We start from the raw sequence: 18,163 nt of genomic DNA on the forward strand, positions 1-18,163 counted from the left end.
TCTGATACCATACTTTTCCAGTTAATTGATTAATAAATGATGATCAATTGTATCAAATGCTTTTTTTAAATCTAAAAATATTCCCACTGCATATTTTTTGTTATTTATAGAACTGGTAATGTCTTCAATTAACGCCATAAATGCCATGAATGTAGATCTGTTAGACCTGTATCCATACTGACTGTCAACAAACAATTCGTGTTTCTTAATAGTGTTCTCAAGTGTTTTGTAAAGTGACTTTGAGTCATTGAAAAGTGCTATATAGATATGTAATGTATTATTATTATTATTACTATAAATTCATCCAACCTATTCACATACAGTTTTTCTTATATTTTTGAGAACTGAGAGAATAAAGACAATGGCCTGTAATTAGTGAACTATTATTATTATTGATTTCTATCTCCAGCTTTGTATAGTGGAATGACTTGAGCAGTTTTCATTTTACTTGGAAATACACCTGTTTTCAAAGACAAGTTGCAAATATTAGTTAATGGTTTTACAATTTCAACAATGACTTCCTTGATTAAAGCCATATAAATGTCATTCCAGTCTGTAGACCTTTTATTCTTACAATTGATAACAATGTCAATAATCTCCTTTTCATCAGCTGCTTTCAAAAACATTGAGTTTGGGTTGCTGCCAGTTGTGGTCCCACAACAAAAAAATTGTTGAAGCGTCAACAACGTCATTCCTATTGCTAACAGTCCGATCATTATCTATTAAATACTGAGGGTTTATATTCATTGATCCATTCCTTATAATTTTATGAAACATATTCTGTATGCCCTTGATATAATATTTATTATAGTTCAATATTTGATTAAAACACCCCACATACGAGTAGCCACAGCCCCAGGCAGAGTAACTGAACATCGTTGGGGCAAGTGGCCTCTGCCCAGTAAGGACAAACAGTGGCTCCAGTTTGATGATGATGTGAACAACATCCTAGAGATCAGCCAAGGGTGATGCATACAGGAAGCTCCAAACCATGGCAATCATCATCATCAGCCTAGCCGCAGAGAGGTTTAGTACAGTGGAGAAGCTGGGTACAAAGACCCCCTCCATGAACAATCTTAGGGCAAAGAAGATCAGCCACATAAGGCAGGAGCTGTGGGTCCTGAAGTGGAAGTACAAGGGAGCGCAAGAAGAAGAGAGGGATGAACTTGCAGAACTTGGCAGCATCCTCAGGAAGAAGCTCACCATTCTTCGAAGGGCAGAATGGCATAGAGGGCCAGGGAAAAAGACGGCCAAGAGACGGTCTGCCTTCATCTCAAACCCCCGGAGTCACCAAGCAGCTGATGGGACAGAAACGAAGCGGCGACCTTGCTTGTTCCAAAGAGGAGATCCAGATGCAGATGGCATCTGAGAGTCACCTCTGGGACAATCACATCCGAGTGGCATCAGCTGGAGAAAAGGGATTTCAGAGATCCTCTTTGCTTTGGCCATAAACATGTAGGTCAAGTCAGCCAAAGTCCAGTGCAGAGGCCTCCTCACCAATTCTGGAGTCTGTCAGCCCCACATCAGAGACTTTGTGGACACCCTGACAGTTACAACAACGTCAACGCCGGGGTGCCCATGGATCCTAAAGGGGTTGGAGAAGACCATCACTTGGGCTTGGATGTGTTTAAAACCAGCAAAATCTAGGTCCCTGGTGCTCAAGAGAAGGAAAGTCAATGTCACAGAGAAACCCATCAAAAGCCTGGGCAAGATGTTTGATTGCACCCTAAAGGACGCTGCATCCATCAAGGCCACAAATCGGGAGCTGTAGGCTTGGCTGACAGCAGTGGATAAATCGGGACTGCCTGGTAAATTCAAGGACTGGATTTATCAGCACGACATTATCCCCCAGATTCTGTGGGCCCCTGCTAGTCTACGAGTTCACAATATCGCCTGTGGAGGGCTTTGAGAGGAGGATCAGCCGGTACCTCTGCAGATGGCTTGGCCTGACACGAATCCTGAGTAGCATCTCTCTGTACGGGCAGAAGAACAAACTGAAGCTCCCCATTAGTAGCCTGAGCGAGATGTTTATGGTTACCCGTGCAAGAGAGGTGCTGCAGTGCAGGGAATCCAGTGACCTGAAAATCTCCCGGGCTGGCAGTCGAGCCACGCTTGCGTCACAGTGTGCTACTCGGCCCTGTGGCATCTGGGCAAAGACAGACGCTGACCGGCAGAGGTGAGACCTGGTGTGGAGGAACTGCTTGCTGCTCTATGTAAAGCATACAGCATGCTGGGTATCACAGTTGAAGGCCATCAAAAACACAACAGAGTCAGCTGAAAAGGCCTCTAGATGGCTGTGGATCAGGAGGGGCGATCCGTGGACACATGCTACTTAGACACAAGTCGGGACTTGATCAATCCCAGCTGGGTCGCCTGGGCAAGGGTGTATGATGTTGAAAGTCCCAAAACATAATGAATATTAAATGTAATCTTTTATCTACATACAAAGCCACCCTCCTTCTTTGGGGAAGGGGAAGTTAACATATCTTGGGAATCAGGTGGGGCAGGGGAAGGTAATACCCTGCAATGCCAAAGTATTGACAAATTAGGTGATATGTCAATGAGTTGATTGTATTTCATGAAAAGAAAAATTCATTGAAAAAAATTAAACTGGAAAAAGGGATAGAAAACAACTTAATAAAAGAAAAACACAGAAGTGGTGTTCTATATTTTCATAAAAAAATTTTGATGGGGGGAAAGATGTTATGATTCATTAAGGGTTGAGTTGTAGCATTAGGTGTGGAGCAAGGTGTTGGGATTAAACGGGCAATGGAGCTAATATATGAAAGGCTGTAGTATCAATATGCTCTGACGTTATCGGTGCTGCTAATGTTATCGAAGAAAGTAATGCATTCGTCTATGATGAATTATCGCTATTCCCAATTCTGAGGAGAGGTCCGTGTCCGTGCGCTGCTGCGCCGACAGACACTTTCTGCTCCGTGTGAAAATGCAAAGAGTTTAAGTGTATTTGTAATTCACCAAAATCAAGCTTTTTGACACAAGTGTAAGTGTAAGTAAAGGCGTAACACGAGCGATCTGTCAAAACATTTAGTGAAAGTGAAAGTAAATCTAAGCCTAGAGCCCTTCACAGCTGCAGCTGGTGGGAGGATGACTGAAGACAGAGTGAATGAGTGACACCTCGCTGTGACCAGGTTCATAGTGAAAGACCTACAACCCTTAACAACAGTAGAGTCCAGGTTTAGGTAACAGTCTGTCTGTTTATACTGAATTGTGTTACTTTTTTCCTTCGACAGGCTTTATGCCCATCACTCAACACACCATGTAATTTATATTAATTATTACCACAGAATAGTGCTGTTCATTGTTAAACAATGTACAGTACAAAAACATACATTTGTCCATTGTATTCTATTTACATTTCGTTAAATTTTTTCTACTAAAAAGGAAACAAGAACCGATAAGAGCACCTTCAAAGTACGGATCGATAAGCACAATCATGTGGTCATATTTTCTTTGCAGAACAAAACATGGAGAGGCTGTCTGTCATGTCCACGTCCTGAAGCACGGCCATATCACCTCAGATGCCTTTTGGAATCTGAAGCTGTTGGCATTTCACTTTATAAACAGAATTATATTCTTTCTTTTTGCCTCTTTTCAGTGGGAAGGAGTGGGCCAGGTCCTGGCAGCTGAAAATTCAACAATAAATTTGTTAAATTTAAAATTTTTGTTTTGTCTTTCATTCATACTAGGATATTCTGCTACTGTTAATACATGATTGCCTTTCCAGTTAAATGTGGTATTTAAAAACTGAATTGAGAAAAGAATGTGAGCTGCATGTGTTTCTAAAATAAATATACATCATTTGTATTAATGCTATGTATAAAATAAAACTTTTATTCAAATTACCAATGTTTTTTCAGCAACTATGGCATTAGACAAATGCATTCAACAGCACATCATAGATGAAACGGTTATATCAGATTTAAAGGGAAACAATTATTAGTTATTCCATTTAAGCATGCATATTAACTTATATTGCATTTTCTAATATATGTTGAGTAAGAATAAAGATATAGTAAGCATTATTTGGAGCAGTTTCTCTTTATTTTTACTATATAAAAATTTTAAAGTGGCACATTGTACACATCAATACAAAAACAACTTTTTGCATATTTATTTTGAGTAGGTTAAACGTTTATTAACTGGTCTGTCTAAAATATACCCTCTGAAGTGGCCTATGACAAGCACACAAACACAACACACACACATACACACACACAGGTGGATGACACTTACTTTTTCTTATCAGATATCATATACATGCTTTTTAGTTACTAGTTGGGCTGTACTATATATTTGATATATTCCATAGATATATCATGTTACAAACCGAATTGTCAGTTCTAATTTGCAAATCATGAAAACAACAACAACTATGGTGGCTATTAGTATCGAATTACATGGTGGGGTCTAGGGAATTGTAGTTTTTAAGTGTGTTTTTACTAGTTTTGGGAGATTTGAATACTGATTGAATGGTTCACCTAGAATTTTAAGGGGATTATGAACACAATTCCTATTCTTATTCTTATAACATTTTAATAGTTTTATTATTTAAAGGGTAAAAATGAATTTCAAACATATGTAACAGTGCCCTCAGTTGATGTCTATACTCACATGATAGCTGAGGTCAAGAGCTCTGTATAAGAGTAAGCCCCATGTCTGTAGCCACTTTTGTGGCTGTATTGTAAGCATTCAAACATACACCAAGGTAAAGGTTCATAGGTCAGTTTTTCCAAGCAGGAGCCACGTAGAAGATTCAAACTGACATATGTTCTTCTCCAGACTGAGACCATTCCAACGATGTTGGTTTAGCTCTACAACAAATTTTAAATTTTCTGATTTTATGGACACAAGCTGTGTCAGGGGTATTTCCAGAGAACACTTTGAAGGCCCAATATACAAGATACAGCTTTTTGTTTTGTTGTTGTAGAGCTAAACCAAATACATCGTAGGAATGGTCTCTGTCTGGAGAAAATGCAATGTAAGTTAATATGCATTCTAAAATGGAATAACTAATAATTGTTTCCCATAAATCGGATATGACCATTTCATCTTTGATTTGCTGTTGAATGCATTTGACTAGCATTATAGTTGTTGAAAACACATTAGTAATTTGAATAAAATTACACATAGCATTAATATAAATGATGTACATTAACTTTAAAAAACACATGCACCTCACATTCTTTTCTCTATTCAGTTCTTGAATACCACATTTAACTGGAAAGAGAATCATGTATTAACAGTAGCATCATGAGTAGGCTTGAAAGACATAACCAAAGTTTAAATTAACAAATTAATTGTTGAATTTTTCACCTGCCAGGACCTGGCCAACTCCTTCCAACTGAACAGAGAGAAAAAAAGAATATAAATAAACCATTCTGTTTATTAAGTGAGAGGCCAACAGCTTCAGATTCCAAAAGGCATCTGAGGTGATATGGCCGTGCTTCCTCCCAGCAGTTTGGGGCTTTCTGCTGCAGAACATCCCATGATGACGCCGCGCTTCTCTCAGGCTCAGCAGGACGTGGACATGACAGACAGCCTCTCCGTGTTTTGTTCTGTGAAGAAAATATGATCACAATACAATCTATGCACAGTATTTAGATTTCAGAATAAATCAATGCATATTTGCCAAATTTCTCTTGAGGATTTAACTGTGCCCTGGCTAATGGCAAGGAATCCTCTGAAGGGAGACCCAACACCTCAGTGTTCATTACTGTAAAACAGTGTGTGATAGCTTAAGCTATCGCTGTACCCATTGACAGTTTTTCACATTCAGAGTGATGGACTTCCTGAAATTAGAAATTAGATAATTAATGTTTTTCAGTTTAATTTAGTGGATGATGATTTCTTCTACTTCTACTGCTACTCTACATGCCATCTGTATTACATTGGGCCACTGTTTGTCCTTACAGTGAGTCTGTAAGAGTAGAATGGGAGGCAGAGCCTTCAGCCACCAGGCTCCTCTCCTCTGGAACCAGGGAGGCAGATGACACAGACTTAAAACCTTCCTCTTCAATAAAGATTATAGTTAGAGCTGCTCAGGTGTTTACTGAACCATTTCTTTGTTATGCTGCTATAGGCCAAGACTGCTGGGGGAACTTATATCATGAGCATCTATTCAATTCAATTCAATTTTATTTGTATAGCGCCAAAAATCCCAACATACGTTGTCTCAAGGCACTTTACATAGTGAGGTCAATATTACAATAGTACAGGGAAAACCCAATGAATCCCACAACGATCAAAGCACTTGGAGAGAAAAAACTATCTTTTAACAGGTAGAAATCTCTGACAGAACCGGACTCAGTTGTGGGCGGTCATCCGTCTCGACCGGTTGGGGTGAGGAGAGAAATGGGGAAGAGAGGACAGGTAGGCAGAAAGATGGTGAGGGGAGAGAAGAAAGAGAGAGGACAGTTGTACAACCGCCGCTTTAGTCTCTACCAGACTGATACTTATAATTACAAACAATTACAATAACGTTGTTGTTGTTATTAGTGATAATAATAATAATAATAACAATAATAATGACGGGTTTGGATCCTGCAGCTCTGGGGTCAGAGATACACTAGGAGAGATAGAAAACACAAACAGGGTTAGTGATATGTAATTTAAACAAATTGGGGGAGATAGGAGTTGTATAGCAGTTGCTTTAATCTCTACCAGACTGATACTTATAATTACGGAAAAACTGACACTTATAAATGCAATGATGTAATTAATGATAATAATAGTAATAATAATGAAAATAATGACAGGAGCATCTCTCCCCCCCCCCACTTTTTCTCCCTCTCTGATGCCATGTATTTACAATACATGTCACTAACTCTGTTTTCTCTCTCCTAGTGTATCTCTGACTCCAGAGATGCAGGATTCAAACCTGTCATTATTATTTATTAATAATAATAAAAATAATAACATCATTGCATTTATTATGTGTCATTATTATTTCTGTAATTATAAGTATCAGTCTGGTAGAGATTAAAGCAGAAGTTATACAACTGTTCTCTCTCTCTCTTCTCTCCTCCTGTCTCTCCTCACCCCAACCGGTCAAGACAGATGTTTCTCCCACAACTGAGTCCGGTTCTACCAGAGATTTCTTCCTTTTAAAAGGGAGTTTTTTCTCCTCCGCAGTCGCCAAGTGCTGCACATTGTGGGAACTGTTGGGTTTTGTCTGTAATATGGTGAGGTCTCATGATATGCTGAAAAAAATCTGCAATATAATGTAATTATAATAACTATTTACAAAAAAGTACAAAAAATAACCCCACATTTGAACTGGACGTTGACTGTCTCATGGTTTAATTCACTATTAATGATTAGAGGAAACGAGTATGTAGCATGCTGCCAGTTTATATTGTGGTTTGCGTGTATTAGTGACATTACGATAACTGTGTAAACAGAATAAACACCGTCGTTAAAACTGCTGTGTGCGCTATTGTGAGTTAGAAAGACGAATGATCCTGATTGACAAGAGCCCCGATAATGTTGCTAAACCTTTTAAGAGACTTTCAAAGAAACTTACCTTCTGTGTCTTCTCTTCCTAGCTTCCTAGCCACACTGATACGGCGGTAGTGCAGTGTGCGCATGCGTCATTCGACCAATAAGCTCGTAGTGCTGCTGCCCATTGAAATACATGGGTTTCATTTTCGTGTCTACTACGAAAAAAGTCGGATAATCGTGCTCAGGGACATTTAATAGATTACAATTTCATGACAGTGAGCACGAAAATCTGTGACACTGGGTTGAAGGAGATGAGAGGTTAACGGGCAACAGAAACGAAACATATGACCATTTCTATTTTAATTATTTATTTCTATGTATTGTATATTTGCGTCTGGACGGTCACCACTGGCGACTGGCAGGGAAAAAAAGGTCGCAAAATCAAAAAGTTAGTCGCAATGGCGACCGTTTTAGTTGCCCTGTTGGTGTATGATGTGCTCTATCTATCCCAGATGTCTCCTAATTACTTAATGATGATGTTTTATTTTTCAATTCTATTTAATTGGGAATAAAAACCTATTAGATGCCATGTGTCTTCCAATAGTATTTTTTTTATGCCTGCTGTATTGGATATCCCTTAACGTTGTTAGCACACATTAGCTTTGAGGGAAAATATGGCATTTTTACTATTTCATGTTTACGTTACATGCGGAACGTCTGAACTCTGTTGAAAATCTGGCATTGCCTAACTTGTAGAAATGCTAATTGCTGCTCCATCTGATGTTTGTTCTCTCTGCGCTCATAGAAGAGCTGCGAAACCGAAAACCCGTCTTTTGTTGTTGTGTAGTTTTGTGTTATGCCAGGTGTTCTCCATATTTGACAGCCAACCCAAAATTCTCCACTCATCCACCAAGTGGCTGAAGATCATCACTCAAGTGTGCACTGAAATAGACTAGCCTTTGTGTAATAGTTTACACCATGACCAAGTGTTTTGGTATCATTTCAGCGCAGCAGATTTGTAAACACTGTCAGAGTGTTTGGGTTGGAACAGTAAATTTGTTCAGCAGTGCTGTGATTACTGTGAACTGATAAACTGATGTGCTTGCTTTATTGTGGAAGCATGCATGAGCTGACACTTCAAACAGGTCAGCAGTTATGAATGATTCAATGCAATCATTTATCGTGACTGTATTCTCAAAATGCACTTCTCTGCATACATCTTAACCGGTGTTGAGGGAAGACTTTGTTAACTCTTGATATCTCAAACCCAGCTGTGGTAACCACTTTGTGCTGAGCAACTCATTCCACACACAGAGCTGAAACTGTACTTTCAAAGACAAATGTTTTCTAGGCATGAAAACTTACATTTTAAAGAGCCCATAGAGGCTCATGTTGAATGAGAGTTATTCCTCATATGAAGGTATGTGAACTGAATTTCATTGCAACTGCATTATACCAGAACAGCACAAAAGTTCACTACACTTTCAGTTGTTGTTGGACAAGAAATCTTTGTGCACACAAGAGACTGAAATAGAGGCAGCTTGTTGAGTGAAAACAGAGTTCAGGAAAATGAACATGTCGCTGAGTGTAAACAAGTCAATGGGGGGGGGGGACAAACAGTGTTTGTCCAGATGTGGGACTCCTCGACATGAAGAGTAAGGCACCAAATTTGAATCATGTGGTATATTCCTCATTGTTTTACACAGGGATCCAGGAGGGCATCCAGTGCACTAAGTGTAAGAATGAATGGGCACTGAAGACCTCCATAGCTCTGCTCTATGTGCTGTGTACTCTCCTCACTATCGCTGTTGCTGTACTTGGATATAAAGGTAAGATTGTGAGATCTCTCCTTTTGAGCTATCTTGCAAAACTACACTCTTCTCTTCTTTCGCTCTGACCTGATCAGTACAGTACGAGGAGGACAAACATCAATTAACATCACTATAATGATGCAGTTTGTATTTTAAATATGGTCAAATGATTCACTTATAGAGATCTAACCACTATATCTGCTCTTCATGCTGCCAGGACATATGAGCATTGCTATTTGATCACAGTTTTTGTCCATGGTGCATGATATCATTGTTCTTTATTGAATTTGTCATTATTTAAAGACAATAAATAAGAGAACTATCACATCTACCAAAATTATCTGTGGAGTCACTGGTAGACACAGATTAAGAGTCAGTTCAACCCAAACAAAACATTTTCTTACAAAGAAAAGTTTGACCAACACTCAAAAAACTCACTCCAACCAGCCAGGGAAGGTATTCAGGTTTTGTGGAGATAAACTTCCTTGTTGGCTTTTTCTCAGTTTTTTTTCTTCCCACATTCCCATATGTGACAGTTTTATCCCCCTACTTCTTTCAAATTTGTGAAAATGGCACCTGTGTTCTATTTGCTCTGCCCTCCTTGTGTGTTTTTAGTCTCTGTGCTTCCCTTTGTCTGTGTTGGATCGTCTGCACCGGTATGTTCCTGTTGTTTTTCACCAGTCGTTTCCTGACCTTGTTCCTGTTCCCGCACTCGTGGACACCCTTAGTTGCATTTTGTTTTTGTTTTACTACAAGACTCCGTAACTTTGGTTTCTTCAGTTTATTAAAGACTATTTAAAGTGCACCTCTGCATTTGGGTCCTGCTTCCTGCTTCACCGTGACAGAACGATCCAACCAACACAATGGACCCAGCAGGTGCTTTATTGGATTTAGACATTTATGATTTGGTTTATACACTGTGGTGTATTTATGGGGAATGCAAGAGAGACAATGGCAAGGAGTATAAAGAGGCCGCTCTACACTAGGCTTGCAAGGTGGTCTCCAAGACGCCTGTTCCTCGTCGCCAGTTGGTGGGCCGATCGACACGTTCCTCGTCGGTGGTCCGGCCGATTCCTCTTCCTCGCCAGTCGGTGGGCCGATCGACAGGTTACTCGTCGTCGGTCCGGCCAAGCCTGCTCCTCGTCGCCGGTCGATGGGGCGATCGACACGCTCCTCGTCGGTGGTCTGGACGTACTATGCTCCTTGTCGCCAGTCCGTGGGCCGTTCGACGTGTCAGTGGTTCAGCTAAATCCTCCTCGTCGCCAGTCGATGATCTCGACGAACTCTGCTCCTCGTCGCCAGTCGGTGGGCCAATCGATGCATCACTCGTCAGTAGTTCGGCTGAATCCTACTCGTCGCCAGTCCGCGGGCTGATCGACTGGGCCGCCCCCCAGAGCTGCTACGCCTGCCTGCCCGGCCGCCGGGCTGTCCCCCAGAGCTGCTACTCCTGCCTGCCCGGCCGCCGGGCCGTCCCCCAGAACTGCTCAGTGAAGCTTCTTTGTTTTGTTTGGCCGTCTGGAATTCGGCCTTTAAGAGGGGGGTACTGTCACATCCAGTTCCCGCTCGTAGTTCATTTTGTTTGTTTTCCTGGTTTCCTGTTTTATTTTGAAGTCCCTTTCCTTGTGGTGCTTCACTTCCTGTCCTGTGTCTAGTTTCTGGTGTCTTTTTTTTCCTGTGTCTCCTGCCCCTGTGATTGTCTGCACCTGTTCCTAACGTGTCTCACTTGTGTTCTATTTGCCCTGCCCTCCTTGTGTGTATTTAGTCTCTGTGCTTCCCTTTATCTGTGTTGGATCGTCTGCTGTTTTCCTGGTCGTCTTCAGCAGTATGTTCCTGTTGTTTTTCCCCAGTCGTTTCCTGACCTTGTTTCTGTTTCCGCTCTCGTGGACACCCTTAGTTAAATTTTGTTTTTGTTTTACTATGAGACTCCGTAAGTTTGGTTTCTTGTCAGTTTATTATAAGTCTATTTAAAGTTTGGGTCCTGCTTCACCGTGACAGAAGTCAACATGTTCAAGGGGTTATCTGTGTGCCTTGAGTACATGAACAATGACAGCCCTTCTCTGAGCTCAAGTCAGTCCTACTTGTTCCATGCTGCATGTGTTAATGCAGGCCTAATTGATCCCAAATGAGCAGCGAGTGAACTCCATGCATTTCCAGCAGAACCCACTGAAATTGGGTTTTTAATGGCACTGGAGCACTGCTGTGTCAAGGGAACCACAGCTGAGCATAAACACTCTCCCAGCTCCAGATAGTTATGGAGTGAGACCCAGAGTACTCTATGCACTTAAACCGTGTGCTTTTCTCTCTGTCCTCCATCACTGGCCCACAGAAACATCCTCTGTGACTCTTGTTTTGATGCAAGGAATTTTTGGGGACCTCTTTCTTCTCCCTACAACCTGTTGTCTTGATTGACATTACCAAAGACAATATAAAGTAAGTCTCTGGGCTGTTGAGGATTTAAATCCCATTAATTTCCTCAAAGACTGACTGGAAAAGGACATGACCTGTACATTTTATCTTTCCTTCTGAAGAGGAACTTTGCATTTAAAAATGTTTTAACCCACATATGAAAAGTAGCTTTCGTGACGAATATAACAATCAATTCAACTCACTCAGAGACCACCCCTCACTGGAAGACATATTTGCTGTTTGCTAATTGTGGTCCCATTTCATTCTGACTGAATTTAAACCTTGAATTCAATGTCTCCTTATCTTCTCGCAATGTCACCTCGTGTCTAGCGGTCTATAACTAAATGCAATTTCCGGTGCGAGTGTTCCCCTCTTCTAGCCTGGGACCCAGACGAATTCTGGGGGCTCATATCATTTGCTCTACCAGAATACGGTTTGGATCCCCTCCATTGGCAAGTGATTTCCTCTGGCAGAAAACTTGCCGTTCAATCACAACCGATTATATAATAATGGGCGGTGTTTATACCGTGACACAGATAAAAGCGATTTTTGTTAACAGCCAAGGCTGCCGCTAATGAACGAACATTTGACTTAAAGTGCCTGACATTTTCAAATTTCTAACACTTTTCTTTCATTTTTGTATTAAGCTAAGTGGCTGCTGGTTGTAGTTTCATATTTTGGGTACAGTGATGTGAGTGGAATGGATGCAACCAAGAAATGTAATTTCTTCTTGTCTTTCTGGTGATGTGACCTCTAGAGGTGGCATGCTCTCTGTGGATGACAGCCTCTCTAGAGTAGGTAGCCTCTCTGGAGGTGGCAGCCTTTTTCTTGTGACTGAACAACTGTGTTATAGTACACAGCTGGAAAAAAGCAGCTTCCTTGCAGAGGAGCTCATGCAGTTCCCAGTTAAAGGATGGCATCGTGAGGTTGATGGTAGAAGTGGGCTGATTCCTTGGAATCCCAGCCACATTCCAGAGGACATGAATGCTAATGTCGCCCGTGGGGCCGGGAAGAACCTCCCTGCCACAGCATCTGTCTACTCTGGACTGTCTTTGATCCATCTGTTTACTGAAGACATCCCCTAGGTCCCCATGCAGCTTTAACCTCGGTCTCTGTCATTGATCGCCTCACTCCATCTTTGCTGATTCACAATTTCTTCCTGCATTCCTCTGTCTTTTTTCTTATGCATACCTTTTATTTCTCTTAAACTAAATTGAATTGCATTACATTCCGATTTTTCCACCATGTCTTTGCCTCTGTCATATTGGAACGGGCCTAAGCCAAGAGATTATGTAAATCAATTATACCATTATTACATGCCTACTATCCTCTAGATATGCAGACACATCTCTTAAAATATATGACAGTTAATTCCATTAGTTTCCTCTCTGATCCCTTTCATAAATTATGTCTGTCCTTAATTAATTGGCGAGAATTTCCTGCAACCACAGAGTCTGTGATGAGACTGACTAACCTTGTCCTACCTGTCCTATTTTTTTACAGTGGTGCAAAGAGTTGACAGTGTGTCTGAAGGTATCGCGAACTATGGAGAAAAGATAGTGGCTGTTGAGACTGATATGAAAAAGCTTGGTCAGTTTCATGTACAGTTTCTGATTTAAAATTTCATTAAAATTTACAATGAGAGGATGAAACAATTTTCCATGTATTGTGCAAATCACCATCTTCAGATAATCAAACGGGAGAGAAGTTGGAGAATACCACTACAGAGATTCAGACTATCAAGAACAACATTTGGACTCTTCAGAGGCAGCTGTCAGCAGTGGAGGAACACATCCACAGTGATCAAGTTAAGTTGAGTCAGCTGCAGAACACTGGCTCAATCATCCAGAGCAGCCAGGGCTCCATCCAGGGACTGCTGGAGGCCAATACAGCCACTTTGCACTCTGTAAATGGAACCCTGCAGTCCTACGGCAGCACTATTGAAGGTCTGCAGGAAGATACGGCCAGGTTGCAGAGAGAACTACAGCAGCAGGTGAGACTCCAAAACAAAGCACTGCTCAGCATCAGCAGCCTTAACCTCACACAGGCCCAACAGAGAGGCCTCATCGCCGCTCTGCAGCGCTCAGTGGATGACACCAGCCAGGCAATCCAGAAAATGCGCAATGACTTTCAAAACCTTGAGCAGACAACCCGACAGACACACTCTGATAATGAGTGGCTTCGAAGTAAAGTGCAAACCTTGCAAATCTTGCCGAGTAATGCCTCAGCTCTAGCAAAGGCCAACAACGATAGCCTTGACGATGTGGGATCACTGCTCACGTTTATGGCCAACCAACTCCAGAACACTAGGAGACTGGCTGATGCACATGACCAAACTTTGAAGGAGATTGTGGATCAGCAGAGGGACTTCATCAACCTCACTTCGACCAAGTTTGATCGTCTGGAGGTACGGCTGGATGAATCAGAGCAGAGTATGGACCGTGTGACCGGCAACATCAGTTTCGCCACGCAGCTCTTGGGTGTCATCAACCTTAACCTGAATGAGTTACGTACTTGTTCTGAGGCAGTTGGTCTTCACTCAGACTTCTTGATAAACCTCAACAGCAGTATGACAGATGTGCAGACAGATGCATCCAGTCTGAGGTCGCACCAGGACAAACTGGCAGCACGTCTGGATAAGGAGGTCACCAACCTCTCTATTGTCATGGAGGAGATGAAACTGGTGGACACCAAGCACTCACAACTAATAACCAACTTCACGATTTTACAAGGTGTGTGTGCGTGCGTCCGTGCGTTTCATATTTTGGAAAATAAAATTATTTGCCTACGTCAGTTGGTAAGATTGATACCACTCCACCACTGACTGGTATAGTAAATATGAAGCTTGAGCCAGCAGCCAGTTAACTTTCCACAAAATAGAGAGACTGGGAGAAACAGCTAGGCTACCCTTGTCAAAAGGTATGCAACAATTGAAGGTGTAGTTTATTCAGGAGTTTTCCAGGAGAAGATCTATAAGGCCATGCTAACCGGCTGCTGGTTGTAGTTTCACATTCTTACCATAGACACAAGAGTGGTGTCAATATTTCATTTATCTCTCAGCAAGAGAGGAAAAACTAAATGTTTTTCCCAACATGTGGCATTATTTGTTAGAATAATACTTCAAAGTTTAACTATTATCTTTTATGTTAAAGGTCCTCCTGGTCCCAGAGGGCCAAGAGGAGACAAAGGACCTCAGGGACAACCTGGTCAGCCTGGCCAAAAGGGAGAGAAAGGGGAAAGGGGTGCTCCAGGGTTACCGGGACCCAAAGGAGAGCAGGGTTTTCCTGGACCACCAGGTCTGCCAGGGTTAAGAGGTCTACCAGGCACAACTGGTGGCCCTGGATCCAAGGGCTCCCGAGGGTCAGGAGGCAGGGCTGGACCCCCTGGAACTAAAGGAGACCCAGGTACTGCTGGTTTGCCTGGAAGAGATGGACAGCCTGGCCCTCAGGGGGTACAGGGCCCACCAGGTATCAGAGGCTCAGTGGGACCCGCCGGAGCGCAGGGGCCAAGGGGTCTGCCGGGACTAGTGGGGCCCCCGGGGCCTGCAGGGCTACTAGGACAACCAGGAATCCCAATGTGGGCTCCAGTTATTTCTATGGGCCCTGTGTCTCTGCAGGATGAGGCTGTAGCTCCTACGCTGTGGGCCCTGGGTAAGGCTCTTCTAATTATTTTAGTTTTAACACATTTTTTGTAGAGACAAAATAATTTCAGCTGCTTCTGTTGTATATTTTATTTTTCTGGACATTGCTAAAATCAACTGAGATCCTGAAGAAATGCAGAGTTAGTTAGCATGAAAATGTAGTACAGTTACTTGATCAAAATTTTGTCTCTCCAGGATGATTTGTTTTATCATTCTAGAAAATTAATACTGTTTGTAAAACCTAGCCATTCCTGTAAAATTGGTCAAAAACACCTGTCCAAAACATATCAACACAAAATAAATTGAATGCTGCTCTTGAATCCCTTACATGCATGCTCTTGGTCTCTTTTGAAAAGAAACCTACTTAAGTTTTACCGTTACTGAATCACTGTAAGTGCTCCTTGCATTGAGTTACCCAAATTTGAACAAATTGAATTTGAAGGATTTTTTCCTTGCCTTCAATTTTTTGGAATCAAATGCCTGCAGACTGACCGTAGCTCAGACCTATTAGCTCGAAAGCACAATGAGACCACAGCATAATGCCTTGCCTAGTCCCAGTCCAAATCTGATAAGAATACTAAAAAATATTTTTATATTTTACACATGGATATGTCCAGGCGCTCCCCAAAAGTGGACATTTGGACACTTCAAAAGGACCCCTGGTAGAATAGTTTATCATTTTCGAAACTATGCTAATTCACTGACTTGCTGAGCTTTTGATGAGACCTTATACCACTCTCATATCTGTGCAGTAAATGTGAAACCATGAACTGGTTAGTTTATCTTAGCTTAACTTATCTTAAAGACACAGTGGGAAACAGATAATTTGTCTATCTTCAAAGTTAACAAAATCCACTTACCAGCAGCATTGTGGTAAATGCTACGTGGTAGCTAACTGGCTGCCGGCTGTAGCTTTATACTGTATTTACCATACAGACAAGAGGGTGGAATTAATCTTATCATCGATAGTAATGTGATGCTTTTCGGTTCATTCAATGAAATCGCTCAATGTTTTGCAGGATGCTCCGTTGAGTGGGTAAACCACAGAGACAAGTGCTACTTTTTCTCCAAAGACCTGCACAGTTTTGATGATGCAAAAGCAATGTGTGAATCAAAGTCCGCTTTACTGCTGATCATCAATGATATGGAGGAACAGGTGACGAATTTTCAATGGATTTTTGGACCTTAACAACTAATGAAATTCTCTAATCGTATTTCATTGCTCTATAACTTGTGAGGTAACTTCCTAGTTAATAAATCAGTGTTTTTTCTGTCCTCATGTGACCTCAGAAATGGCTAGAGACACAGACATTTGGAAAGGGTTATTTCTGGATTGGTCTGACTGACAGGGAGGAGGAGAATGTGTGGCACTGGCTGGATGGGACTCAACCTGCTTTCATGTCAGTATTAAAACAAAAACTATTTCTGTCATAGGAAAGATTTTCTGTTCCTCCGATGGATATTTTGTTTCAGGGCAAAGTACTGCTTTCCAGTAATAATAATAAGCACAAAGCAAAGTGATATACTTTATAGTACTTTTTGATGGCATTGACTTGCAAAACTCCACTTCTCAATCCTGCTGCCTCTTCAAACAAAGCAAATACTTACAAATTAATTCCACCATTATTTATGCAAGGTCATCCAAATAAAGGCAGTCTTTTCTTTGTGTACATTGTACAACAAAAGCAAAAATCCAACATTAAGACAAACATTATCGCTTACAAAAGAGCAAATAAAGGAAATGATAAATGATAGTCAATGGAAATTTTCAATGATGGAACAAAAAAAATCTGTTATTCTTTGTCCCACTTTTGCGGTTTTCCACCAGAGCCTTAGCTCAGATACTGTGAATCTGATGTATGATCGCCCCCTGTTGTTTGCCTTTAGGAAGTGGAAACCAGGTCAACCTGACAACTGGGGCCAGGGGAACCAACTGGGAGAAGACTGTGCGGGTCTCATCCATGAAGGGTTATGGAACGATTTCTTCTGTGAAGATCTCATAAGCTACATCTGTGAGAAGGAAATGGAGACTTGTACGTCAATTTATGTCTGGCCCTCTAGCTGTTTCTGTCTTCTCTTTCCTTTCCTGATACAGCTGTTTTCTTTCCGCTCAACAAATATCTCTAGGATATTATTCTCAGGGGTGTCCTAATGTCATTCTCTTTTTCTGCAGCAAGACCATAGCGATGTCTTGAAAGCAAGCTTGCAGTGAGCAGCTAGACTTCACCCATGTGCTACTGGTCCACTGACACATGGAGAGTCCTTACGGAGAGAGCAAAGTGACACAATTTGAAATGAGCCCAGGGCTGCAGCAGCAAACCGTCTCTACAATGCTAAAGATATGCCTTTCTCCTCCAAAAAGAAGCCACTCCAATTTGGTTGCAGGGGAACCACAGAGGGAAAATCTGTTTTTTTATTTTTTCCAAATAATTATAATGGTAATTATATTTTTTATGGTAATTTTAAATGCATTGAATAGAACTGTATTCTGTGCAACTGAATATCTGAATATCATCATGCAACTTTTGTAAAAAAAAAAAAAAAATTCTATGAAGTATAATGGACTTACCGTAGTGCATTTCAGATCATGTGATTGTCTTAAAATGAGAATAAAAGGTTCAAATTATACAGAGAAAAATGTTGCTGATATGCTATCTTTGAGGAACTGTTATCTAGCCTCATGAATGTCTATGTAGCATTTTCGTTTATATGAATAGGAATAAATAAAGTACTTAACACACATAAATACAGAAAGAAATGTCACAGTCAGCTAGGTTTTTTGGTTAAAACCTGCAGTTTTACAGTTTGATACTCTATATAAGATACAGTTTTTTGTCATCAT

The 18,163-nt window shown here is 41.2% G+C and overlaps 1 protein-coding gene and 1 pseudogene across 1 annotated transcript; both read left to right on the forward strand.

Annotated features, from left to right (window-relative positions):
• The first annotated feature begins 918 nt into the window (after window positions 1–918).
• On the forward strand, window positions 919–2,180 carry LOC118291512 (annotated as a pseudogene).
• Window positions 2,181–5,512: 3,332 nt separating this feature from the next.
• LOC118291513 (collectin-12-like) lies at window positions 5,513–17,516 on the forward strand. Its single transcript, XM_047329974.1, has 9 exons — window positions 5,513–5,576; window positions 9,171–9,293; window positions 13,185–13,271; window positions 13,370–14,413; window positions 14,834–15,331; window positions 16,341–16,477; window positions 16,612–16,721; window positions 17,209–17,358; window positions 17,495–17,516. The coding sequence occupies exons 1-9, from the start codon at window positions 5,513–5,515 to the stop codon at window positions 17,514–17,516; spliced, it is 2,235 nt and encodes a 744-aa protein (XP_047185930.1).
• The last annotated feature ends 647 nt before the right edge of the window (window positions 17,517–18,163 follow it).

This window comes from Scophthalmus maximus, chromosome 21 (genome assembly GCF_022379125.1).
Source record: "Scophthalmus maximus strain ysfricsl-2021 chromosome 21, ASM2237912v1, whole genome shotgun sequence".
Lineage (NCBI taxonomy): Eukaryota > Metazoa > Chordata > Actinopteri > Pleuronectiformes > Scophthalmidae > Scophthalmus > Scophthalmus maximus.